Here is a 27,742-nt window from a genome sequence, read left to right on the forward strand (position 1 = left end):
AGAAATCAGTTTTCAACATTCAGGCTAGTTCATCCAAGCAGCAAGTGAGATGCAGACCCCTGAAGGAACTGCTGCAGACTTGCAGAACCAATAATATGAATAACTGAGAAAAAGGAAGAATAGATTCTTCCATGTTTAAAAAAACCTGAGGGTGGGAATACAGTAAAAAATGCTACTGCTCATAAACAGGTTACCTCCTTATTTGCTTGCAAGACTAGATTTTAGACCAGCTTTCCACAGTCTGGTGTCCATGACAGCAAAACCACACTCTCTGGAAGATGATGGGAATTGTCGCTCAGCACATTTGGCTGGGGAAGGCTACTTTACACACACTGCCTTGGACAAAACTGAACCTTCAACATGCTTTGGATTCTTAAGTCACATTAAAACAGAACACTGAACACACTGTCTCTGTCTTTTGCTTGTATATCTGTGTGGCTCTCCTTCTTTCCTGCCTTCAGTCTCCAGAGCCATCATGGATGCCTCTACTGAAGAGGTCGTCATGGGAACTATGTTGATCAATCCCATCATAGTATGAGTTCCCGTTGTGGAGGAATGTCCCCACTGCCCGCCCTTGCCGAGCATGTCCCACGGCATCACTGAACACCTTGTTGATCTGTTCTTCGGAAGGCATCCACCAATCCGGATTAGAGGTACAATGCATCCTAATGAATTCTGCAGGGAAATTAGCAAATTAGCTCCAATGGCATAGAACTTTATCTTGCTAACTGGGCCAGTGACACAAGGATGTACAGTGGTCATACAGCTCTTAGCAGGTAGAAACCCTTGCAGGTGCCACCTACAAGTTTGATTTTCAGTTGGCTGCCTTTAGGGGATTGTAATACAATACCCAAATTAGAGCAAACTGTGTAAGATGGCTGAACAACTTGGATTTCCAGATGGTTAGCAAATGGGTTGTTGGAGGGAAAGGAATGATGGGATGTAATGCATGGAATGTGAAGGAATAACAACAGCCAAGGAGCCAAGAGAGGAACACAAGAAGAGTTTGGAAACTTAGATATGAACTATTGAGTAGGATGGTTTTTATCTTATATTAAAAAAATAAAAATAAATCTCAGCACCCAAAAAAGAGGTAGAACAACCCAATATTACTTTTCTTGTTTTGTAAAACTGGCTCTTTAGCTCATACATTTTGTGCAATTTATCCTGGTGTTTTTTTTTGGGGGGGGGGGGAAATGGAGAAAAGATGCTACCGAAGTCTCAAAAATGCTTTTGAGATAGCTCCAGACCCAGCCCAGCTGCTTGCAAATGCGTGGTTGAAATCACTACAACCAGAAAAAAAAAAAGGCTCTTTGGTAGCTAAATTCTGCCTTTCTATTTCACATGTTGTGCTTTTCCTATATTCCTGCAAATTTGCAGTGTGGAGGCAACCTAGTTCCTTAACAGATGATATGGTCTTGGAGAGAAGTTTGATTTTTAAGCACTGTGAAGAACCTCTTATGTAAATTCACTGCCATGACGAATTCATTTCTCTTTTAACTGAAAGCTTAAATTTCCAGAATGTCAGTCGTGTGTCATACAACTGGACTCAATCTCTTTGGCAAAAATGTCATGTTTTGAAAGCTTGAGTGTACTTTTTTGAAAGCTGGAAAGCAGAAGCTTCTGCTTCCTTTCCTCCTTAGCATTTATTCAGAATTATATGAGGATCTAACACAGTGTTTCTCAACCTTGACACTTTTAAGATGTGTGGACTTCAACTCCCAGAATTCTGCATGCAGCCATGCTGGCTGGAGGAATTCTGGGAGTTGAAGTCCACACATCTTAAAGGTGTCAAGGTTGAGAAACATTGATCTAACACAAGAGTTCTGTGGCAATATAAAGACCAAGCTTTTATAAACTTTGATCGAAGATATTTCCATCAAAGACCATGTGACCTTTGAAAATTTAAACAGTGATTTTGTCTTTAAGATGTCACAAGACTCATACCATTTTTTGTTACAGAAGGCAAAATGGGCAATTGCTTTGGAAGACCAAGGCAACCTTCTTCTACCCAGTGCCCTCCAGACCTGATGCACTGCAACTCACATACTCCTCAGCCAATATGGCTCTTGAGTTGAAGCCCAGCAGCTTTGGAGATCAAAATATAGAGAAAGGGTGGTCTACAGAGTCCTTCTCAGGGAAAAAAGAATGGAATGCCAAAACATATATAGTTGGGTTGGACACAACTGCTCAAAAATATTTTGGTTAGTCCAACTGATTTCTCACATAGACATTCAGCAATGAACAAATGGATTCCGACAGTCAGACTTCTCAACCAAAGTTGGGAGGACAAATATCTTCTACCACATGAGAACTCAATGGAGATGGCTCCCATCCTGTCACAAGAAAAAGTGTAGCTACGAATGGAAATGGATTTAGTTGCCAAGACCAGGAAGTGGGCATATGATATGGAGTGCCCAGCCCAATGGAGATACAGATTTTCTTCTTGCCTGCATAATATTGTTCCAATTGGGCAAGAAAAGTCTTGGGCAAAAGGTGATTCTTCCCATTTACAATCCTTACTGCCTGGACACATCTGCATAACAAAGTGTGGGCTAAGAGTGTGATTCGGCTGAGGTTTCACGCTCACCTTTTAGATACTTATTATGTTTTTCCATTTAACAATATTTATGTATCTAACATTCTCTCTGCATGTGCATGGATGCCTTATGTCAACATTTTTATTTTTATTTGATTTCTTAACAATGGCTGAAGATCTCAACAGCTGGACATGGCCCAACTTCTCTTGATCTCTATGGCAGGAGAACCAAGGTTTAATCAAATGCATCCATCTCAGGAGAAACAACAAATTGGGCTTGAGTAAGTTGGGGAGCCAGGCATCTCCTTAGTTCCTGCCCATTTCCCTCTGCTGCAGGGTAAATCCAAGAGTGGGAAATTAACTGCCAGCTTCTGGATCATAAGCGGGCTTATCAAGCAGGCACAGTGACTCTGTAATGACAAGGGGGTGGACAGCAGAGTCCTTTCATCTCCCCAAGCACTGCAGTGCTGCAATATTGGGGTTAACTGTAGCTAACCCAGCTTGTGACCAGAATGAAAGGGAAACTAATGGCTATGGTGGTAGCACAGCTGTGGGGATGGATTGGGCAGTCACGGGATCTGCCTAATTGTGTTTCAAGGGCATGTTGACCTCAAGCCTGCCAGAGCTATTAGCAGTATGGTTACATCCAGCTCAAGATGGGCAAACGTCAACGTCTCGGTCTAAATGCTATTGCATCTCACCAGACCAAAGTTAGTATACAGTAAGGCAGCACAGGGGAAACATCTGCTTTTTGTCTGGCTGCTTTACAGGGAGTTAGCATTTCATATCTCACAACTCTGATACAAACCATTCAGACAAACCAAAGAGGAAGTGGCCACACCATCGCAGTTTAACACTTCCGCATGGAACAGGATAGGAAAGTAAAACAGTGCCTTTGCACCAATTGCACCCTGTTTCTCCAGCCTGCATCAATATTGTCAGATGCATCTTTTAAGCAGAGGATGCTCAAGGCAGGGGATGACTAGTTATGTACAACTATGCCTGGCCTGAGTCTTTAAGATTTTATTTATTCATTGGCTAATGTCTGGCTTGTTGAAATACATAACAACACAACCTATGTAAAGCATGTAAGTATGTTCCATCCATTTTAAAGTAAAGTTTTAGTTCTGTTTTTTAAAAATAGTGAATTACATTGGGTTAATTTTAATCAGAGAGAATTTTGATCAATGGAGTTTGAATTAAGGGCTCCCCTATTTCTATCAAAGCTGTCTTAACAATAATATTCTGCTATAATGAAAAGTGTGATTTTAGAAGGTGGTCTCTCCATCTAATGAGTGGCCATGTGCATTTATTGTACTGCAAATTACTGAACAAAGTGAAAACTCTTCCAAAATATGACTATTGAGTTTGTGAAAACAACATTCAGTTATTTAAAGGCTTTGCAAATGTTCTATCTTCATGAATACCATGCATTATTTTGCCCATGAAGGAAGACTGGCAGGCTAGCCAACCTTGTTTGGACTGCAAAGTTAATCAGGGCTGGGCTTGGACAGACGGGGAGCTCCAGAGGTATAAAAGAGACTGGGAGGAAATAAAGAAGGAAAAAAAAAAAACAGAAGATGACAGTGGCAAACCACTTTTCTACTAATTGCCAAGAAAACGATATGGATGAGTCCCTGAAGCCGTCAAGAGTCAAGCTGACTTGAAGGAGGCTCCACCTTTTAGCAGGCTGCAATAGATCTTAGGGTATGATGGGGGGATATGCTCAATTCACGCTCGGTGGGGAATGAGGGTGCAAAGTGTCATTCTTTGGCCCAATAGGACCTCATTGGGGCCATGAGAACATACCACAGGGGCCTCTCTCTGGACTTGAAGGTTACAGGGAAAGAAGATTCCCACCATCCATCATAGTCCTCCTGAGGATTTCTTCAGTCCTCAGGTTGAGACCCCTGGAGGAAAGGATCCAAAGGGAGGGGATAGATTTCTCTTTAAAGGGTGGCTCCATCTAAACCCCAGGACTTCTGGTATTTCCCCAAAGGACCCTCCCTTCTCTACCGTACAGCTAATGTGGTGAAATGAGATTGTGCATGGTGGACATTGAGTGAAAAGATGCAGTACCTCTGAGACATGTTACTTTCACTGGATCCAGAGGGCGTCTTTCAGGACCAGTGTCTCCTGACTGCACTGACCTTTTTCTTTTTCCAAGGCCGCACGAGTACTTAAGCTCATCGGTTGTGAAGACAAATCTGATGAGGTACCGAAGGAGCCGCCGTCCATCTTTCTTGGAAGAGTTGACGGCCTCGTCCCACTGTTTGCTAGTGATGAAGACGGGATAATTGTTCAGCAATTGCTTGCTCCCCTAAGAGGAAGCAACCAGCATCCCCAGTGGGTCAGGAGGCAAATGGAGAGAGGGAAAGAAGACAAAGAAGGGGGAGTCAGATGCCAAAGACAAGAAAGTAAAAACAAGGCAAGTGTAAAATGCTGGTAACCAAAACAAACTCTGCCAGGAGCGAGGGATTGTTCATCTTGAGAACAACGTAAAAAAAGTTGCACTTGCATTTTGTACAAGAAGAAGAGTGAGGTATAATGAGCACCTTGAGAACGGAAGAAGCTATTTATAATGTGCTTTTGCAGGTAGGCTAAAAAGTGTCAAGATCCAGTGATTGAGAAAGCTAGTTAAGTATAATCTTTTCTGTTCTTTTGTTAAAATGTGTAAAAAACACCTTTGGAACGGCTTGGATCAAATAGGCTTTTTCATGCAAATGGCAAAGAGATACTCCAGTAATTATTCTTTTATAAACCTATTTACACAAGTTAATGTAATACTTTTTATTTTGTGCGCTTAGAACCACAGCAGTTACATTGCAGAGAAAACTGCTAAAACCAGTAAATAGAGTTGAAAGGGAAAGGTCCAAACAGCATGGTTATTAATGAACTCTGCATGTATGGATATGATTACCTTGGTGAATGTTATCATATCTGCTCCCACAAACTTTCCTGGTCAATATTACCCTAACCACCTACTCTAAAAAAACCTATTCAATGAGTACTCCTCTTGATGCTATCTCTGGAATTATGGAAGGATTGTCTTGAATACCGGCTGCTAAGATGCAACAGCAGACAAGGAATATTGGTCTCCTGCCTGGGTTCATGAGCTTCACTGAATGCATCTTGGTGGTAACTGTGTGACATCACAGTGCTCTTCCTTACATCTGTCCTTACAGTTTTATATAAAAAGGAAGGTGGATTCTGACATTCATCCTCATACTTAGAGAGGGTATCTCTATCTCTGTGTGTGCATGTCTATACGTATATACGTACAGTATGTAGGCACATATATCATGAAACCTTGATTTAACAAATTCCCATTTAGCAGACCTTAGATGTACTGGACCATATTTCTACCTGGCCATCCAACCAATTCCCATCAAAACAAGACAAAATTATAGACAATGCATCCGAAGTTGTCCACATGAGGCCATTTAATTTATTCTAATTTTACTTTAATTTTTTGACATGCATGGCAGTTTAGATCATTTGCATAATTCTTACACAGACAACACAAATGGTGACATTTGCATCAATTTACATAATGACATTGTTACACAAATGAGCCAAATTGCAGGGATGACATACTTCCGTATTTAATAGTCCTATTAAACTAGGTGTCACCATATATGTATCTCTATTCCCACCTGTAGATAAAATGGCAGGCCAAACCATTATGCTCAGAACTGACTAGAACTGTTAAATAAAAGTGACTATACTCATCTCCTGAAAATCCAGGCTGGGATTGTGATACAGAGAGGGATCTGATACTACTTGTATATTTATCTTCATACTCCATTCATTGATTTATAAAGTTTAAAATGATAAAGCCTGAGCTCTGTCTTTGATGGCACACATATTGCCTTAACCTGTGAATGTCTGCTTGGAAACAAGCCTTCCTGGGTTTATTGAAACTGTATTTAACTCACACGTGTCTAGAATTACAGGTTTATCTATAAAGGCTGTCCTGTCCACATCACGCTTGGGAAGCCTGGCTCATAAAAGTCCACTTAAATTCTTCCTGAAATTACTGTGCAGAAAATAGTGGGACTTCCGATGGACCTACTATACTCACGGTCTGATAAAGAACTCTCGCCCATCTTGATTCCATTACATTCTTACTTTTATTGTATTTACTGTATTTATAACTGTTTTGGTTTTTAATTCTATTTTATTGTAAACCGCCCAGAGTCCCTCCTTGGGAGGGAGATGGGTGGTGATAAAACTTGACAAATAAATAAATAAAAATTAGCCTTAAGGTTAGTGCAAGATTTAGGTCAATTTGCCAGCAGAGATGTAAACTAAGGTGTAATATAAATCTTATTGTTCAAACAGCTTTGGAAGGGTGCAGTGTGAAGATCTTACCCCATATTTCTTGACAGAAGATAATAAGTCTGACCTAATTACAAATGACACGATTCAAATCTCCCTCTTCCCCTCCTCTCCCAGTTTTTGAACTCTCCTTCCCTCAATTACTGCTTAATATATGCACAGCAATCTCATTAACACTTACTACATTGCACTTTAGACAGAATAGCACAGATTTCTGTAAGCAACATCCTTTTGGATGCAATCACGTTTTGTAACCGTATGCCTGTATCTTAGCACACATGCAGTTAGCTACTCTTAGCACCAGGAGCATGATGCTATCTGTAGAGACAAAGGCTTACAAAACAGAATAAAGGGGGTTTTCACATAGCACATGCACTGCCTAATGTGGAGAACTGCAAAGCAATCCTTCCATGGGCTTTCTAACACTGCTAAGAAGCTCAACACATATGTTTATCGGGATTTCATATTACTTTCACAGTTATGGCTTCCACTAAGGAATGGCAGGAGTTAAAGTTTGGTGAGATGCTAAGTATTATCTCTTAAAGATGCTCGAGGGCAACACCTTCCTCCTTGGAAAGAACCCAAGTTATAACTGGCAGGGGAGCAAGAATCAGGGCTAAACAGGTGTTTGCCTGTAGCCTGAGAATGCCTTCAAAATCTAGTTAATAGTGTTGGGAGATGAGTGATTGAGCCCATGATCTCTTTTACAATGGGATGCCACAGGGTTTGGCAACATCCCCCTTGCTACTTAATATCTGCATGAAGCCACTTGGGGAGGTCATCCACTGGTCTGGGGTGAAGTATTGTCAATATGTTGGTGATACCTAGTTAAACATCACCCTGGGCTGGATAGAAGATGCTGTGGATGCCCTTATCCCAAACTTAGTAGCCAAAAAGTTCTGAATGAGGCAGAATAAATTGAGATTGAACATTGGCAAGATGGAATGGTTTTTTGTTCAGCAAATAACAGTGGCTGGGTGGACAAACAGCAGTGCCCTTGAGGACAACGTGGGAACTGCAACTGGTGCACAACGCAGCAATCCACACAAAGGCCAGTGACAACTGGTTCAACAGCATAACACAATGTTACAGTCACTGCATTGGTTCCAAGCCCAGTTCAAAGTGCTGGTTTTAATCTATAAAGCCCTACAGGGTGTAGACCAAAGATGTCTGCGGGATCATCTTCTTCCAGTTGACTCTGACTAGCTTGTTTGTTCTGCATCGGAGGGAGATCCAGGAGATGAAGGAGGTGGGGCTTGGAAGCACTGATTCTCCATGGCCAATGTGATGGCCATCAAGGTCCAGATGGCTACCACATTAGTTTCTTCAAGAAAGCTGTTACAACACAGCTCTTCTCTCAATCCTTCAGAGATTGACATCTGCACTTTGCCCACAAGTTGGTCACCAGTGAGCTTTTTTAATCTGACCAATTTGGCTTCATATTTGTTATTCACATGGTTTCCTGTTTTGTATGATCTTTTATATTAGGTCTTATATAGTTTTATAAATTATAATTATAAATTATAACACCTAAAGTTTTATAATTGTGTAGGATACTAATAATAGAAATAAATAATCAACAAACAAGTAAGTACCAGAGTAAAAATCAGAATTTACTACTCTGCATCTGTGCTGATTTCTAGCATATACAAAGCAATTAACTGAGTGCACCAAATCCTAGAGGTTTATATGACAGAAACACCCAGACTGAAAGAGACTATGGATTATAATTAAATCGGTAGTCAGCTGAAACAATTGATGCTCTGCATCAATCAGGTATCCATCCTTATCAGTATTGATGCCTATATAGGTAGACCTTTCCCCAGAATCCATCCAATGCATTGATTGACTGACTGATGCCAACTTAAGTATTTCTGTACACTCACGCAAGCATACATACAGCAGTTCCATTAAAGTCATCTACTAGATAGAGACAGGGCATATAAACTAAGGCTTGATGAAGAGCTCTTGGACAGAACCTCTGTTGGTCCTCAGGGTCCCATAAATCTAATGTTTTGCACAGGAGAAATAAGAATTTTGACTTTAAAAACTCACATTTTTAAAGTGAAAAGCATGTTCATCCATCATGTACTGACTTATTCCTCCGAGAATTCATATTTACCAAATCTTTCCACTTATGACACTTCTTAACCCCAACATGTCCTACCTCTGCTGGCTGTTCCACCGTCTGTGGAATCATCAGTTGATTATGATGCTGAAGGACCGTCTTCAAGTAATCTAAAACAGTTTGGCAGGGCACTGCAAAAAAGACAGTTCCCATTATCATGCCTTGCTTATTAGATTAAGAACAAAACCTATTAGAGAATTAAGTACCAGTCTTGAGTCCTTAAAATACCACTGGGATTAGTGAAGACCAAGTAGAGGGAAACCATGTAGAAGAGGGAAAGAAGGAAGAGGTATCCCACTCTATCCCATCCGCCTTGGAAATGGGTGGTTTCAATTTACAAACCAGTATCAGCAGCATCTGCTGGAAACTGCAATGATGCCAAAGTGATGACATGTGTGTGATGATGTAATATCGCAAATGCCACAATTATGTATTTGTCAGGACATCAGATGCAAGTAGGAAAGCTGTCACATTTGTGTAATTGCATTAGTACTCAGGGGTCATCCCTTGTACTTGCCTTGTGGGTGCCCATGCCTGGACTGCTGAACCATGTGCTCATTCCCGTGGGCTTAGAAAAGGTTTCATTTTCAGAACACAGTTCTTACAGCCATGAGAACGTAGAGGCTGTTTTAGAATCATAGAGTTGGAAGAAGCCAATTAGGCAATCAAGCCCAAACCCTTTCAGAAATTCAATTTAAAGCATCCTCCATGTTTTCATCCATTTAGTTCAACACGTTTTCTCTAGAGAGGGACAAACCAGAGCTTGTTTGTTTGTTTGAGCAAAATATTGACCCCAGCCTCTGGTTAACTGATGTCAGCCATCCTTGAGCATGGCTGGACCTATCCTTTCTCAATTTGTCTAATCCTTTCTTAAAGCCGTCCACAGACAACAAAAAACAGCATGATAGATAAGAAAACATAGTTGGCTATTTTTAAAAAATAGAATACTGCTTTGTGGTCTCCATGCTTCTGTCCTGCTAGCAGAAGTTAGTAGGATGCTTCCCGCTAGGGAAATATGAGATATTGACCAGCTATGCTGACTGAGAGAACCAGTTCGGTGTAGTGGTTAAGGCCCCAGGCTAGAAACCTTGAGACCTTGAGCACAAGGCCAGCTGGGGTGACCTTGGGCCAGTCGCTCCCTCTCAACCCTAGGGGGAAGGCAATGGCAAACCACTTGCCAAGAAAACTGCAGGGACTTGTCCAGGCAATCACCAGGAGTCAACAATGACTTGAAGGCACTAACATTCATGCTGACTGAGCAATCCAGAGCAGAATATTCCCTTCTGCTCCTGCAGAAAAGCTCCGATACTGAGAACAGGTTGAGTGGAGTGGGGAGTCTATGACCCAGGAAGAAAAGATTTAAGGAGAAAACCAGAGGGAGAAAAGACACTGAGGGACATAAGAGATATCATTGCCCTGGGAGAGGCACAAGACTCGGTTTGCCATCGGGGTTTGGATATTTCCCCTTGTCTTGCCCCACTTTTGGCAAGGGCTGGGGCTTTCTCCATTCGTTCTCTCTTCTGAGTCTTTGCTAGCTAGATACAGTCAGGTGGGATTTATTTAAAAAAGATGAGGCTAAGCTGCTGCTGGTTCAGGTATGAGAACTGGGTGCCGAAGAATTACTCCTGCTGTATGAGAGCTGGCAATCTCAAGTGCCTTTAAATTACTCTGCTTCAGCCTTCTTCTTTTCTTGCTTGGATATGGGCAAGGGAACTTGTGTTTGTACGTCTTAGAAGGGCATGAATCATTCTGTGTTTGCGACACTGAGATTGCAAGTTTTGTCGTACGCTCTTAGGTTTTACTGTTTAGATCAGCCAGGTTGATGCCACCAGGCATTACAGTGGTGACTTTAAGTTTATTGTGTGAACCAAACTGCCTGCTGCGTGCACAATCTATCTAAGGAAAATGCAGTATACCATTAATGATGACTGTAGTATTCAAATCCTTGCAGAGAAACAGGGGAGAAAGGAAACTGGACTGGACCATTTGCTTCTGAGTACCACTTTTATCATGTATGTGTTGGTATTTGTTTGCTTCTGCTTGGAGTAAGACTCATAGATGCCCTGGTTACCATGGTGACAAATCATTTTCTTAAGTGTCAGCAGGGTGAACAGGTCAGGCCTAATTGTTCCCAGGTTGGGGTGTGGAAAAGGATGACCAAATAAGAAAAAGCTGCTGCATACCTGGGGAACTTGCCTGGACTCGCTACCAGAAGTTTCAGTTTCTGTTTAGCCCAGCTCAGCAGCTCTTTTGCTCAGCATGTGTGCACGCATGTATGAGCTTGTAAATATGCTTCTTTGTATTTAAGGACATTGCCTGTCCAGGGCTCTGGATATGGAAACTGTTTATGTTCAATGCTTTGTTTGAATACAATTATTTTTGCTGAAATGCCTGGTGTCTCCTTTCTGATCTCTTGGGCCAAACACTTTCCAGCACTCTGCACAAAAGCATGAACATGAGACACTAAGCTTAAAGAATATTATAAAATTGCATATTATAGTGTCTTACAGCATCTTAAAGGCTGCCATTAATTCATAACCTTCCATGGATTAGAGATTGTTTCATCAGAAGCCCTTCAACCATCCACAACCTGTTGCTGTCCGAATGAGCCGAGATGTGCCAAACTCTTTCTACAAACAGTAGTTTCAACACCATTGGAGGACCACAGGTTGGGGAAGGGTGAGTTAATTCTTCAAAACCTATTGCAACAAATCACACAGCTAGGGTGATGCTGACTCTTACATGTAGATTCACAAATAGAAGGTTCACTGAGGTGGGTGGTTTTAGCAGAGGAGACCAAAACTCTTTGTCTCTGTGTGTTAATCACTGGGCATGACACTTCATGTCTCTAAAACAGAAATGAGCAACCTAAGGCCTCAGTCTGCTTTGACAATCATTGGAGCTCCTTCACCACACAATTTCTCACTGTACTGATGAATTTTATTTACAAATTCCATGAATTTATTACATGGTGATGGCTACTAACTTGTATGGTTTAAAAGGAGGTGGATATATTTATGGAGGACAGGTTGACTCTTGAACTCAGTGCCTTCAAATACCAGTTGCAGGGCAAGTATGTTGGGAGAGAGATACTCCCCTGTTTACAAGCACCCCACAGGACTTTGGCTGAGCACTGCGAGAAATAAAATGCTGAACTGAGAGGGCCTTGGCCTGATGCAGTAGAGCTTTTCTGATGAGGTACAAAACACATGGCAACCTTTGGGCCAGCCGTACAAAAGGTAGTTATAAAAAAGACATCCTTCCCCAATGCTGAAGAAAATAATCTGTTGGTGGCCATGTACATCACATAGCTGTATTACTTCACATAGTCACCCTTGCTACTCTTGTCTTTGTCTAATCAGAAAATGCTAAGTGGAGTCCCTGAGCACCAGAAGGCTGCTCATCCTGCTCTGAAGCCTCACTCAATTGTGTTAAGTTACCTGGAACGCTCTCCAGTTTTCTTCGGAGTTCTTCATTTTCTTGTTGCAATGAAATGACTTCCTGCTCCAACTCCTGGCAACGAGGACAGTAGCCTTCTTCCTCCTCCTCTTCCTCCTCTGGAAGGGTAGAAGAAGATGGGTGGCCATGGGACTCAGAAGTTGCTGGAGAAGTCCATCCCCCTAAAGTGTGAACTGGAGAGGTGGAAAGCGGGTCCATGTCTGCCAAATGGCCAAAATCACTAGCTGAGGAAGGATTCTGAGAGGAAAAGCTTCCAGAAAGCAAATAGTTTTGAAGAGAATCAGTAAATACCCTTAGAAAAGCTGAGGTCTGCTGCTTCTTATGCATGTACTGCAACTCTAGGTCTAAGTTGTCTGAGGTCTGACTGTGAACCATTTTCCCAAGCTGGCACTGCTCTGGCCTTTCGTTAAAAGCCATGCTCTCTTGTTTCACACAGGAAGTCAGTGGCTGAGCGCGATTGTTGTCCAGAAGTTTTCCTCCACAATTTAAAAGACGAAGAACCCGGCTGCACTGTTGAGCAAAAGCATCCAAAATCACACGGCTCTCTGAAATCGAAAAAGACATTAATTGCTGATGTCTAAAACAGACTCACCTGCTAGTTGCAAAGTCAAGGAAACACATTCAAAGCCCAGCTTACATTGAATAAAAGCAAGGTATATTAGACCCAAGATGGGCCTGTCCTTTCACTTATTCCCTTTGATATGGTTACCACTTTTCTCAAACTGGTGTCAATGGTCATGATGATAGGGGGTACGGGAGTTGTTGCCATTCATCTGGCAGATGCCAGGTTGGGGAAAACCAGTTGAGGATAGCCTGACTTCTCACACTATGCCACATTAACCATTGCATGCGATATTACTTATAAGTCGTTCTAAAAGAGAAAAACGTTGCCTATAATACTTATTTCTAAAGGATACAATTTATATAAGTAACCTCTAAAAGTTGTGGATTAATTTTTCTCCCACCCCATATCACCTAACCCCAATGGCATGTTTCCAAAGGCATATTCTCTTTTCTGCAGGTATGGATTAGTTGGGTCCTCAACAAACTTTACATGTCAAGCAGGTATTAAAATAGTCAATATGTTAAACCATCCCACAAAATCCGCAAACTGGCAGCAAGACCCAAACCTCTCTTGAGATACTTCCAGACAAGGCTTCTTTTGTGCAATCACTTTGTCATGTTCATGGGACCCTGTGCAGAGAAGATTATTTCCTGGCTTGGACTTGCCCACCAATCTTTCCATCTCACATGTCAGAAAGAAGGTTACAGCTGGATCAGGAAGATTGGTGCTTAACTTCCTGTTTCATCTCTAAAGCTTAGTGGGTGATTTGGTGCAAACCACTATCTCCAGGCCTAACCACTATCTCCTGGCTTGTTTGAGGGTTGGTGGGACAGAAGCTACATGAGATCAGCACGAGCTACTTGATGGAAAGGTAAAACAAACAAGAGAGTTACAAGCAGAAGCATTCCTGAAGGCTGGTTGTGTGGCCTGAAGCATCTGGGAGAAGGGAACTGCTCTACCTCCAAGGAATTTTTCATTGAACATTCCTCAGCCTGCCTATATTTCATGACCCCTTTGCTGAACTTCAATAGAGTGGTGGTACCATGGTGCTTAGAGGTGGAGAAAATGCAGTGGCATAAAGCTTGTTTTCAAATTGTATTTTTCTGGACAACTTAAAAAAAGTATGACTTGAAGAACAGGGGGGAATCCTGTTTACCCTCCAGCACAGACATCTTTAAAACTGGATTAAAATCTGCTGAGAAAAAAATCTGCTGAGAGCAATGGTGGGCACACAACACAACAAATTGCTGCTTGGCCTCCTCACCTTCCCTTAAAGAAATGACTCTCCAACAGCTGTTTTTCCTCAATATGACAAAACCTTGCATCATTAAACTGCCCTGTTCGAAAGCTGCAGGACCATGGACAGCTCCAACAAATTGCAGAAGATCTGCCCAACTCACTCCTAATCCTGTACTCCTAAAAGCAGGAAGACCAGTCTTCTTCAATTTGGCATTCTTCACATTTATCTGGTGGTAATGGGAATTGAAATCCAACACACCTGGAGAACACTGATCTCCAGGAAGTTAGGGTCAGAGCAAAACATTTTACTAAAAACTGAAAACTGTAACTGCTGCTAAGATTCTTATTCTTTGAGATATCGATATTACAAATCCTTTATACTTCACATTGGAAGTCAGTGGGAGATAAGGTCAACATTAGCCCTGAGATGCCAATGAAAACTGTAATAATATATGATTCTAGACTTTAAAAATTAGATACTTTATATGACTATCTCTTGCAGTCTTTTTTTGGGTGACATTGTAGCCACCACAAAAGAACTCAAGATTTGTTCTGGCTTCTTCAGTGTGGAGCTTTGGTAGAACAAATGACTGCAGGGTTACAATAGGCTGCTTCAAGTTTCTTCTAAAACATTTGAATGGCTATAGCCGAGCAAATTACCACCCTTATCAAAAGAAGTCTATATGGAGTTCCTTCTCCAAAGTGGGCCTTTAGCAGAACAAATATCTCCAATGTTTCAACATGTACCCTCCAGGTTTTTCTGAAAAATTTGAATGACTCGAGATGGACCAATTACCCTAAGCCTTATCAAGGAAATCTATACGGAGTTCCTTTTAATGATCCTAGATCTGTTGGAATCTGAAACTGCACAGCCATCTCTCTTTTCTCAGGCAAATGGTCAGAAAAGTCCCTATCAGAAGAGAGGTGGGTCACAACAGAAAGATGGTGGGGTACAATACAGGTAGTCCTCACTTAAAGACCACAATTGGGACCAGAATTTTGGTTGCTAAGCAAAGCAGTCATCAAGCGAATCTGCCCTGATTTTACAACCTTTCTTGTGATGGTCGTTAAGCAGATCACTGTGGGCATTAAACAAACGTGGTTGTTAAGCAAATCAAGTGGTTCCCTGTTGATTTTTCTTGTCAGAAATCGGCTGGGAAGGTCGAAAATGGTGATTACGTGACCATGGGATGCTGCGATGGTCATAAATGTGAGCCAGTTGCCAAGTACCCAAATTGTGATCATGTAACGGTGGGGATGCTGCAACAGTCGTGTGAGGATTGGTCGTAAATTGTTTTTTCCAGCACCGTCGTAATTCTGAACCATCACTAAATGAATGGTTGTTAAGCAAGGACTACCTGTACACACAGGACATGTTCTTATCATGACAACTCAGACTCTATTCTGCTCTGCTAGAAACTATTTGAGTGGCTGTGTGGCCAAATCAGTGAACACTCATCAGATAAACAACAGATTGAAATCCAAGGCCTGAACTGTGGAAGTCAACAGCTCTGGAAAAAAACAAAACAGTGGACACACACACACACACACACACACACACACAGGACTCTGCTAACATTCTGATTAGATGATAAGAGACTCATGAAAATTTAAATGGCAATGGAAGCTTTGATATAATGTTGCCTTTCCCTCATTATTCACTCACTCTGTTTTCCTTTTGAAAAATACCAAAGGATGATATTGATTGGAACTTTGTAATTCAAATACACAGCAGTTTTTCATTCGTTTTAATCCTATAATCAGATTCTGGACCTGAAGCTGTATTTACTCTGTGCATTTTAATCAGGATTATCCTAAGTTTGAAGAAATTCGTTCTCCTTTTGTCTCCTGTTGTTATCTCCTCTATCCATTAATGAAGCAAGATATGAACAGAGACTTGAAATATTGTATGTACTCTGCTGAGTATTATGATTTCCCTATGAAAGATTTCTGGCTCGGCAAATAAAGATAGAAATAACCTATTACACATTCAAAAATCAGGAAAAGACAAACATCAAATAAGAAATAAAGCTGTTGCCATGTGAATTGGGTTCTCTTTTTTTCCATTATGCATCTTTTATTGATGATAGTGATATGATTTAGAGGGGTAGATTATTCTTATCCAAATAGGTCCACAAAACAAGGTGGGAGAAATGAAATATATTTATTATTGATCCAAATAATAGCTTATATTGTGGTACCATTTGCATAAACCAGATGTGCTGTAGGACTGAACAAGAGACTGATCAAAACAATAATGAGCACATATTTTAATATAAATAGGTTGATACCTTTGCAATCATTAGCCAGAACTGAGAGACACACTGATTGTTTTGCTTGCCTGCTGAGCATCTAAATAGAACATTTTACAGTTTCCCTTGTGGCTCCAAAAGAATAAGGACTAGAGCCTTAAATAATCATTGAACCTTCGGCAGAGGAGTTTTGCTGAGAGCTGCAAATGTTTATCTCTGTGGACAAGCGTTCATAGTAAGCATGTAGAATTTTGCATTTGCTCCACTTCTTTGAAGCCAGTCCACAATTGCAACTACCCAGTAACACTAGTTTGTTAGGAAGGTTTTTCTTCCACTGAAGGAATAATAACTAGTTTGTACAACAAAGGACACACACAGTAGAAACAAAAGAAGCTTTGGCAATGTCATTATTTATTTGCAGACCTGAATCCTTTAGATATTAGCTTCAGTTGGCTGCTTCATAAATGTTCCCCATCTTCCAATAACTTTGCGTGGGTGCAGAAGTTCGCAAACAAAACCGAGGGGATGCAATGTTGTATTACAGGCCCAGCTACTTTGTTGTGGTTCAAAAGCGGCAATTTACCAAGATTATAAACAAGACCATAACATTTTCTGATGGAGGACAGAGAAGAAAGCTTTAGAACAAAAGGTCCTTGGAATCAAACTTTCCCTTTACTGTGATAAGGTCTTTTGCAATACTGAAGAACATGTCAATGAAAGGATCAACAGGCCTTCTTGGATTGTACCATGCAAGACAGTCCTTCTTGGATTGTACCATGCCATGTGGTAACCAAAGAATGTCTAATTGCAGGTGGAACGTTAAAACCTCAGTTAAATTAAACTAAAACATTGTTATATGACTCCTTAATTTCCCACTTGTATGGAGATTGTATTGTGTTTTTAATCCTGAAGGCCTTCAAGTGAGATCAGTTGGCCAAGTTGGCTTTGCGTCATAACTCAGAGGAAGCTGCACTTCCTGTTTGTGCTTTTTAGGGGCACTTTGCAAATTGTGAACTTGCAAATGTCTCCCACAGCACCTGAAGAGGAGACCTGGCACGTTTCCATGCATGTGTTTGCCCTAGGAACACAAAGGGAAGTGTGATTCACTTGTGATTCTTAAACACACAAAGCTCCCTTCAGACTGGCATCAGGCTAACTTCCCATAAGAAGGGCTCCTACTGTGGCATGTATGGGGGCAGGAGTTCAACACATTCCCTCCAGTGGGGTCCCAGTCACCATGGTCCACATCCTATTTACCATTCACAGTGGAAGAAAAGCTCCCACTGGTGACAAAGGAAGCGTTCCTCCTTTTCCAAACAGTAGGAATACCAAACTGTTGGGAGCGATGGTGGGAGAGTAAGGGTTGAAACTCCTCCCCCGATGATCCCCCGATTTAAATGTTAATTTAAAGTCAACCGTGCAAAGGCAAACTTGGTGCAAAACAGTCCCTCGAAGTCCTTATCCTGCCTCACAGAATGAAGGTCAAAGGCAGAGAGAGCCCATCCTTTCTCAACTAATTTTCTCCTCTGTTGTCAAGCCATGTGGTTTTCTTTAGCAAGTCTCTAATTCTCAGCTTCAAGCCCTCCTCCCTCCCCTGTAGACAGGGAATAAAAATAATTTTGGTCTATTTCTGGAGTAATTGTAAGGACACTTGAAAAGAAGAGGGCTAGCCTGATGTGGTTGTTGGAGAAGGAGCAGAACACCCAGGTATGAATCCTAATTCAGCCACAGAAGTTCACTAGAGGGTTTGGGGTCAGCCACCATCTCTCAGCCTAACCTACTTCACAGGGCTGTAGGCTACCCTGAGCTCTTTGAGTAAACTGCTTTCCCCAGAGCTAAGCCAGTGGTTCTCAGCATTTGTCTGCACTGGCTTTTCTTTGCACCAGATCTGAATACGGGATGCTTTGCATGCAAAGCATGACTCAACCACTAAGCAGATAGCTTTTTTCTTTGCGCTCCAGCCCTTCCCCCGTCTCCAGGCAGGCAACCTAGATGACAATGCAGTAAATTTGAATTGTCACAAGTGACTTAGATCACTATTGATATCCTGGAGTAGGTGGGCTGTTTTTTTTTAAAGGGTCTGATTTGAAAGACTGATAAAAATGCTAAGCATTATCCCTGAAATGCAAGGTTCAGTGTTTCAAACTGGTATCTCCATGCAGAAAGTGAATGCAGCAATAAAGAAGAAAGTCACCCCATTTATCCTTATCTATTGTGAATTCTTATGTCCAGGGCAAAAGATTTTTTTGGCTTTTCTCCATCCTACAGACAATAGGAGAGAGGAACTAGATCACACCTTGCCTGAAATGGCTCTTTTATTGATACCTTTAGCATCCTTTTAAACTGAAATATTTAGAATTTATTGCTATCCTTGGTCACATGTAACAATCAATATTACACACTTGCTCCTTGTCTTAGATCAAAGACAAACAGAGGAAACAAATATGAGAAAACTGTACAACAGGTATGTAATTAAATCAGCAATGCAATCTACAACTTTAGATTAATAGCTTAATAGCATAATCTATTGGGTTGGCCGCAACTCAATTTCCCAACCTTTCAAAGGGCTGCAGGGGACTATGATGCAGGGGTGGGATTCAAATTATGTTAGGGCCTGGTGAAGGTAAAGGTGATGGGAATCAGAATCAAGTTGCTTCCATTTCTGCCCTTAAATTAGGCTGACCATATTTTCTTGAGACAAAAATGGGACATCGGGATGGCAAAATGGGGCAGGGCTGGGTGACGGGCTGGATCAGCAGGCAGGAACTTCTCCGGTTTTCTCGGGCTGGGAATCTTTGGATTCCTTTGTTTGCGAGAGGCAAGGCTGGGCTGGAGAGTCTAGTGAACGGTTGTCCCAGACAAGCCGTTCCTCCTCTGGCTGTGCTTTTACGTTCTTTTCTTCCCGCTGTTTCAAGGCAGGAGCCAATCGGCTTGCCCTTTGATCACCGCCTATCAGCTGATCCTGTTTTTTCCTTTTAGGTTTCCCACCAGGTTGAGCTCTGCGGCTTTTTTCCCACCGTTTCTGCTGAGCTCCCCCCCCTTCCACTCAAAGTCAGACTGCATTCTGACAGGTTCGCGGGAACTTTCAAATTTTAAAGTAAGGTTTTTAAGAAAATGGGACAAAATGGACATTTATATTAAAACGACGGGATGGTCTGGAAATGTTAAAAAAACGGGACTGTCCCGTTCAAAACGGGACGTATGGTCAGCCTACCTTAAAGCCTCTCCAATATCACAAATTTCAATAGCCCAACCCTGGGCTGTTTTTAAGGGTTAGGGTTTCCCTTTCAGAAACCTGGCTCTTCCACTTCCATCTTGAAGTTCCAGCAAGCAAAGCAAAACACTGCATGGTTGATAATCAGCCTTTTTCTGCCAAATTTCAGTGGCACGATCAGGGAGGGGCTGCAATTAATTGCCATAAATCAAGCAATTCCCTCCAGAAAGAAGTAGGTATCCAGCAACTATATTGTGCTTGCTACATGCCTGGCTTTGTGCCTGTGTCTCCAATCAAACATTATATCAACCCAGAAGTGTCTGGGAGCGCACGTAAGGCTGCTTCACAAGCAGGAGAGATTGTTCCATCCCACCTTTCTACCTATACAACACCGGTATGGAGTTAGTCTGCTGGCCCCTCATATTCTCACTCCATCACTTCCATTGCCACTGCATTTAGTTATTCTTGCAGCTTCAGTTTGCCTTGCTAAGCCCATTCTCATGGCTCTCCTCTGCTCTTCATGATCCTTCTGGAAGCCCACCTTCCTTCTAACTCAAGGTGTGACTCTCTCCTACACCTGCACTCTTGGGACTAAGGGAAGATCATTCTGCCTCGTTATCCCAGTTTTGCTCTGATTGGCCGTGTGGAACCAATCAGGAGGCAGGATTTTGACTGAACCACACATAACGAGTGCTTTGAGGCACTTCTTTCACTAACTGAAAAGGCCTTCTAGGTTGCAAAAGAAGGTTCACAAAAATGAGTTTTGGGTGTTGGGACTGCACTCTAGATGACTTTGTTTCTGAGTTATGAAGACATGGCATCCTGCTAGAGCTGAAAACGATGAATTCAGCAAGGAAGCTTGTGTCATAAGGCCTTGAACCTGGTTCTACCTGCTGCTAATGCTTTCTCTTGTTACTTCTGATTTCACCTATCACCCGTTCTTTGTTCAACCAAGCTCAGCAGACACCAGCCACCCCTTCACTTTCCTCCCAGGTTGTTATGAGAAGGTAGAGGAGATCTTGTGAAACAAACATTGAGCCTTAATTCCAAAGGACTTTCTGTGGCCCAACTGGGTAGCGTACATGGTGCAACTCTGCCCAGTTCTATAGCCAATATCTGCATCTTCTTTTGGTGTGAAAAACAAACCACATTCTCCCTGTGGGCCAATTTTCTGGTGCCACCCACAGTTTGAAGTGATTAAACAATTACCCTCCAAGACTGCCTAAAACACCTGCATTGTTAGGGCATCTTATTTCTTACACCCCACCCTATCCATCTGATTTCACCTGAAGGAGAACAGTGTAATACAGAAACATTTCTGTCCTCTGTGATGCTCTCCCTCATATACAGAAATGCAGAAGGCACTTTAATAACAATGGTAATTTCAACATTCAGCTGAAGCAGGGCTATTTTGTCACTGTTTTCCAAAATCCCACTGCACATTTCTTGCCACGCGTTTTTCATTATCTCAGATCTACTTTTCTCAGCCCCCCAGCTACATCTGACTGCTGCAACTCTATTCAGTGATGGGAGTTGTAGTACCACGGAGGGCATCAGACTGAGGCAGCCGCACTTGGGTAATCTGCATCCAATCATCCATTCGCTGCAGTTAAATGTCTTCTGAAGGGCATTCTGTTTTTATTTTTACAGCACTGTTGCTTGATAATGAAACAATCTCATAATCTCTCCTTTCCGCCTAAATGATCAGAATTTGCTTGAGGATGTCAGAGTGAAATACACATAATTGCAAGTTTGCTTATGTTATTCATAAGGGCCTATACAAAAGAAGAATACTGACAGTAGGTATCCGACAATTTATAGGGCTGGGAGGGGGAAATCAACACTGGAATAGTTTATTTTGTGCTCTCATGTTCCATTATGTAAATGAAAACTATTTTTTAGAGCAGCAGCCGCAGCAGCCGCAGCAGATAAAAACTCTAAATTGTCAAAGGGAACAAGAACAAACTGCATGCAAATATATATTGGATATTGAAACTTGTATGGAATCTGAATGCACATCTACACTCGAAAATGCAATATATGTATTTCATGCTTTTTAATGCTGGTGGATTTCCATGAAGAATTCTGGTTGGCTGCTAAAAATGCCTGCCTTGAACCAATAGGACTATAGTACCACAAGAGAGATCTTAAGAGAGTGAAGGGACAAATCTACAGCACAAGGTGGTCTTCTGACCTGCCAAAGGGCTGCAGAAGACCAGCCGTGATGTCTCCAGAACAGGAGACAACTTGAAGATGTGTGGATTTCAACTTCCAAAATTCCCCAGCCAGCCAGCTGGGAAATTCTGGGAGTTGAAGCCCACGCATCTTCACCGTTCCAGAATAAGCAGGGAAACTGCAAATGAAACCACCAGGTGCCTACAAATAAGGTGTGGGGAGCTAGAATGAATGGTTGAGGCAAGATGCTTTAAATGATAGCGTCTTGGACATTTATGCATGTTCTATCAGATACAGAAGCAAAGACATCCAGGGGTCCATGTACACCTGTAGCAGAATGGAGGAGACACCTTTTCTCAAGGCCATTCTGCATGTGCGAATGACTCTACCTGGGTAGGCAAGTCCCACACTGTGGTCTCCCCCCCCTCTGGCAGACAACTACACCCCACTTCCCAAACCCGTGGGGGTGTATTCAAAGGAGACCTCTTTCCCCCTGCACTTACAATTTCCATGCAGAAGGTGGCATCAGAGGCACTTTAGGAATTTGATGAAAACTGCCATTTGAAAAACCCATTTGCTAAAAAAGAAAAGGAAGATTGCCAGGCCAACAAAATTGCTCTCTGCTCCTCTTTTATTTCTGCTAAATAAAAAGATAAGCAAGGGATGACTCAGAAGGAACAGAAGAGTCAGGCTACCCCACGCAACCCCGCTCAGATGGTAGCCTCCTGTATTCAGCCTGTTCAGTCAGAGCTGGACTCTTTCCTCAGACCCTTAGTTTATAAAATGGGGATGCAGTTATTTCTGACGGCAAACAAAAGCTATCATGCCTGCCAAGCGCGTATTATAACAGGCAGCCTTTCAGCTCTGCTAGACAGAAAGTAATTAGAATGCTTTTAATGTCCAGAAGAATGATGCTGATAGGCTGTCACAGATGTGTAGATTTATGAATATTTATATGGTGGTTTATAGCTGACACTTTTATCAGTTGAAGAAGATAAAATATCTGCCTGACTCAAAAGCTTGACAGTCAGGTTAATAAAATCTCATTAAAGAGAATGACCTATGCAATTATATAGGATTTATTGTAATTCATTTTTGATTGTAGCCTGCTTAAAGATGCAATTTCCAATTTCCTGGTGCCAAATTTAGGCTGCATATCAAAACTAAGTGAGCTCTAACACCAATCTGCTGGTAGGAAAGAAAAAGGAAGAAAGAAAGAACACGCATTTAACATCTTAGAAGGCTCTATCTTAAAAGAGAGAAATGTTTTGATCATCTTGCATCACAATTAGCTCCCCCAAGCCTCAAAGACATTTACAGTGGTGTTAAAGGCACCCAAATCAATGTGCACGGCTATGCTTGGGGATTTTTTTTTTTTTTTTCAAAGTCTGTTTTCTGCAATTGTTCTGTACTGAGGTTCTCTCTATGTCATGGAAACAAGTCACTAGGGAGAGGCTGTCATTCTGAAGATCCTTCCTTTTTTTTTCTTTTCTCAGCTCACAGGGGAAAAACAGCTTCGTGCTCTCTTCCGAAAGATCGGGTTGCAGGAGAGGAGAGGGAAAGCAATAATCTTGATCATAAGAAGGCAGGGAAAGAAGAAGAAAGGGGGAAATTAGCTATTGCTAATCTGTGTTCAACAAAAAGATTAAGGATGGGTTTTTGTTGGGCTTTCAATCTGTCAAGAGAGCTGCTGGATGAGAAAAGGAGTTCCTTTTGGGGTCAGATGTCCTGTGCCCCCCCCAAAGTAAGGACACAAGCCCAGCCCGGAAGGATGCCTTGCACAGAATAGACTACCCATTTTTTCTTTTTAAGTTCAACATTGTCTCTTGACGTATTTCCACCTAGGAGAAGTTCTCAAGACCTTTCCAGTTTGGTTACCCCAAAGCCCTTTCAGGTGAGAATGGTAGTCATGGCAGGGATTGGATGCTGGCCCCTTACAAATTTGAAAAGCACAGATGTAGCCATAAAATCTTGAAGGGAGGAAAGGCAGTCCAGTCCTTAAAAGTGAAATGCCCAGAGGGAAGGGGAGGGATGCTTGTAGCAAACAAGGTGCTTTCAGATGCTGGAACACTGAAATTTTATTTCGAGGTAGGTCAGCAGCAAATGATGTCCAGGCAAGGTGCAAATCCAAGTAAACACGAGTGGGTACTGGGAATGGGGAAGTGAAGCTGCAAGAGGCTTCCAGGAAATTTAGTTCTGGAAAAGTAAAGAAACCCTCCCCAAACAGCTGGATTGGCACCCTGCTGAAGAAAAATGGGACATTCTAATATTCCCAGAACATTCTGTCTTGAGACGGTGAGTCATTCGCTTCCCTGAGTGGTAAGGAAGCTTTATTTACATTCAACTGATCTCCTACAAGATTGAGATTGGCAAGAGGGATTTTGTGCCTTGGATTTTCTCTATATGCCTCCTACCACAAAACATATGGGGAAGGCCTCCCTTGGCATAGGTTCCTTTGATGGTGTGAAAGGAAGGATCCTTCTCCAGATATAACTTCTGGCCCTCAAAAGACATCTACTGTGGTGGCTATCTCCAAAACTGCTGGGCTAAGCATAGCAGTTGCAGTGGCAGTAACATATGGGAACACCTGGCCACCCCACCTGGTTCTCCTCTTCTGCTGGCTTTCTTTCCTTGGAGTCAGAGATACCCTTGGTCTTCCAAAAGGACTATGAGTGTATCTCAAACAACAGCCCCTTACATGAATGTGAGGCTGAAAAGATGGCTGCCACTGGTGAGGGGTGGTGGGCTTAGATATGAAAGAGGGGCTGTGTTTAGAAAGTTTGAGAACAGCTGCAGGGTATCTTCCAAACCTCCCCAGGAGAAGCAGCCCTGAGACAAAGGAGAAGATGACACCATCGCTGACAGCCAATGACATCAACAAGACAGAGCCCCAAGTATAAAATGAGAGCAGTTTGGTAGTGTGGCAACAGAAGAGTGTCCATCAGTGGACATAGCTAAATGGCAAAGACCAGCTTCAATCCATCCCATGTTCTTTATTGTCTCCTGCCTTCAAATGGTTCTCTCACAAATGCCTACATTAAGCCAGGCCTGCTTGACAATGAAAAGCCAAGAGCAAAACTCTGGTTTGTGGGAAAGCCTGAAGGGTGTTCTAATCTTCAGACCGGACCTACACAAAGTCCTTTTCCTACAGCCAATATTCCATCCACAAATCTTCCTTGCCTCTTATAGGCAAGTCTGAAGATGGTGATCCTCTAGAGACTAGATCTGGACCCTCCAGGGGTAGATTCCAACAAAGGCAAAATTAGGCACACTGTATCTGAGCTGCAAAAATCCAGTCAACCACTAGATGTCAGGAAAAGGGTAGAAACCCCCCCGAATGCCATCTAGTGGTCACTCAGATGATTTACCTCAGTGTTTCTCAACCTTGGCAACTTTAAGATGGGTGGACTTCAACTCCCAAAATTCTCCAGCCAGCATTCTGGAGAAGTCCACCCATCTTAAAGTTGCCAAGGTTGAGAAACACTGGTTTACCTAGTTAAGATTCCTCTGTGGTGAACTGGAAGCCACCCAAACTTACTTGAGCACACCTCTATCCTGATTTGGCTGATTCACTGCTAGGGAAGAGACACTGGGCTTCTGTTTGCCTCTGTAGCATATTTGTTATGGGCCTGGACTAGACCTGGGTTCAAATCCACCCTCAGCCATGAAAGCTCACTGGAGGGTTTTATGCCTGCCCTTTCCTTTGTGCCCAATCGACCTCACAGAGATTTTTTAAAAAATGGAGACAGAAGCTGCTGTGGGGAAAGAAAGTTCAGTCTCTTGAGCCCGGCTCAACTCCAGAGATTTTATGCAAATATCCAAAGTGTTTGATTTATCGACTTAAAGGATTATACATGGCTGCCCTTTTCCTAGAATGAGCCACAGTCCAAGACGTGGGTTGCTAGGGCCTTCTCCCAAGGTGTTTAATGGGTTCCCAGTCGAGCGTACAGCCTTGCCAGCTCCTTGAGGGAGCACCCAAGTGGAGAGAGAGTAAGGCTGATTCTGCTTAGCCCTTTGAGAGCAGCCAAGATCAGCTGGGTGCCACTAATAAAATAGAAGCTAATAAAAATTTGATCTGGTCTCCAGCCCACCCTGGGAATGAACCCTCTACATCATTGTTTCTCAACCTCAGCAACTTTAAGATGTATGGACTTCAACTCCCAGAATTCCCCAGCCTTGGCTGGGGAATTCTGGGAGTTGAAGTCCATACATCTTAAAGTTGCTGAGGTTGAGAAACACTGCTCTACATGGGAAGGGATATAAGCATCCTATATAGGCCTGGAGACCTACAAGAAGATGCGAGATCTTTACAGGTGGCTTGAATCTTACCGAAAGGATACTCACACTAACCCACTCAGATTTTCTGAAACTCTGGCCACAGTTACAATGCAGTTGCACACACCACAGCCCTCCATGCCAGACAGGAGGAATTCAAAGCTCGGCCATGACGTCATGCGGACCAGCGCTTCTCAAGCAGGCATAACCCACGTCTACCGGCATTTCATTTCCAGCCCCAGAGAGGCCTTGGAGATGCTCGGAACCAGCTGGGCTTTTCAGGGGAAACCAGGAAACCAGCTGGCCACAATCGGAAACCAGGAAGTTCTCCTAAAGCATGAACAGTTTTCCCCCAGGTGCCATTCTGGGATCGTTAAACCTTGCAGGGCTGCCGGGCGGCCCCTGAGCATTTCTTTTGCGCCACCCTTATGCCCTCTGCACACGTTCAGGTGCACTTCGGCTTCCTCCTGGCCGGGAACGAAGCCCGGCGCATCCAGGGAATCCGGGAGCAAGGGGATCGGCTTTTGTTCCGCGGAAAGCCCCCGTGCCCCGCTCACCCTCCCCCTGCCCGAGCCCGAGCGAAAGTTGATACCTGCGCTCAGCTCCAGGCCCCCGCCGCTTCCTTCGCTGCTGCTGCTTGCCGCCCCCTGGTGGTTGTGGCCGTACCTGGCCGAGGAGGACGACGAGGACGAGGAGGAGGAGGAGGAGGAAGAGGCGGCCGGCCCCTGGTGTCCCAGCGGCGGAGCCGAACTCCGGGGCGGGGGGCCGTGGGCGGCGCGGCCGCCGGGGAAGGCGCCGTGCGCTGGGTAAGGCAGCGGGGGCTCGCCGAGAGCCGAGGAGGAGGAGGCGACAGCGGGCAGCGGCTGCGGCTGGAAGTGGGGCGGCTGCTGCTGCTGCTGCTGCTGCTGCTGCCCGACGCCCGCCCGGACCTGCGGGATCTCCACCATGGTGGGTCGCTCGTAGCGCTTGCTCAGCGCCGGTCTCCGGCTGCTGGGGAAGGTCTTGAGGACGCTGTAGGGGCTGCGCTGCTGCTTGTAGATTTTGGCCCCGCTGGGGCCCTCCTCCGCCGCCGGCTGCATGGCTTCCTCCATCAGCATCCCGCTCTCGCTCTCCGAGCTCCCCGCTGCGCTCGCGGTTCTCCCGGCACCGTCTGTCGCCGCGGCTGGGGCGGGATGGTGGCACCGCGCGCCTGAGTCCCGTCGCGCGGCGCTGGGGGAGGCTGGCGCGTGATTGACAGGCGGCCTCGCCAATGCCTAGAGGGAGAAGGGCGGTAAAGAGCAGGCGAGGGAGCCCCCCCCCCCACACCCCAGCCGCTAATCTGAGCGGACCGGGGGGGAGAGGCGGACGCGCCTGGCGGAGGGCGACGCGGACTGCGCCAGAGGCGCCGCCGAGCGCGCCCCCTCCCGCCCCCTGCTCGCGCGGCGCCCGGGGCAGGTGTCTGGCGCGGGGCGGGGCGGGGCGGGGAGGGCGCCGGAGGCCAACCGGATCGGCTTCCTCGGAAGTCAAGCCGCTGGCCAGCGTCTCCCTGGAGCATCGCTGGGCCACGTCGAGCTCC

At 43.7% G+C, this 27,742-nt stretch overlaps 1 protein-coding gene across 1 annotated transcript; it reads right to left on the reverse strand.

Moving 5' to 3' along the window:
• Positions 1-457: 457 nt before the first annotated feature.
• BEND4 (BEN domain containing 4) lies at positions 458-27,284 on the reverse strand. The gene is made up of 5 exons (XM_063310526.1): positions 26,780-27,284; positions 12,449-13,012; positions 9,048-9,139; positions 4,619-4,859; positions 458-675 (listed from the first exon to the last, which is right to left on the reverse strand). Exons 1-5 carry the CDS (start codon positions 27,282-27,284, stop codon positions 458-460), a joined length of 1,620 nt encoding a protein of 539 aa, XP_063166596.1.
• Between the last annotated feature and the right edge of the window lie 458 nt (positions 27,285-27,742).

The sequence above is a fragment of the Candoia aspera genome, chromosome 8, assembly GCF_035149785.1.
Source record: "Candoia aspera isolate rCanAsp1 chromosome 8, rCanAsp1.hap2, whole genome shotgun sequence".
In the NCBI taxonomy this organism is placed as follows: domain Eukaryota; kingdom Metazoa; phylum Chordata; class Lepidosauria; order Squamata; family Boidae; genus Candoia; species Candoia aspera.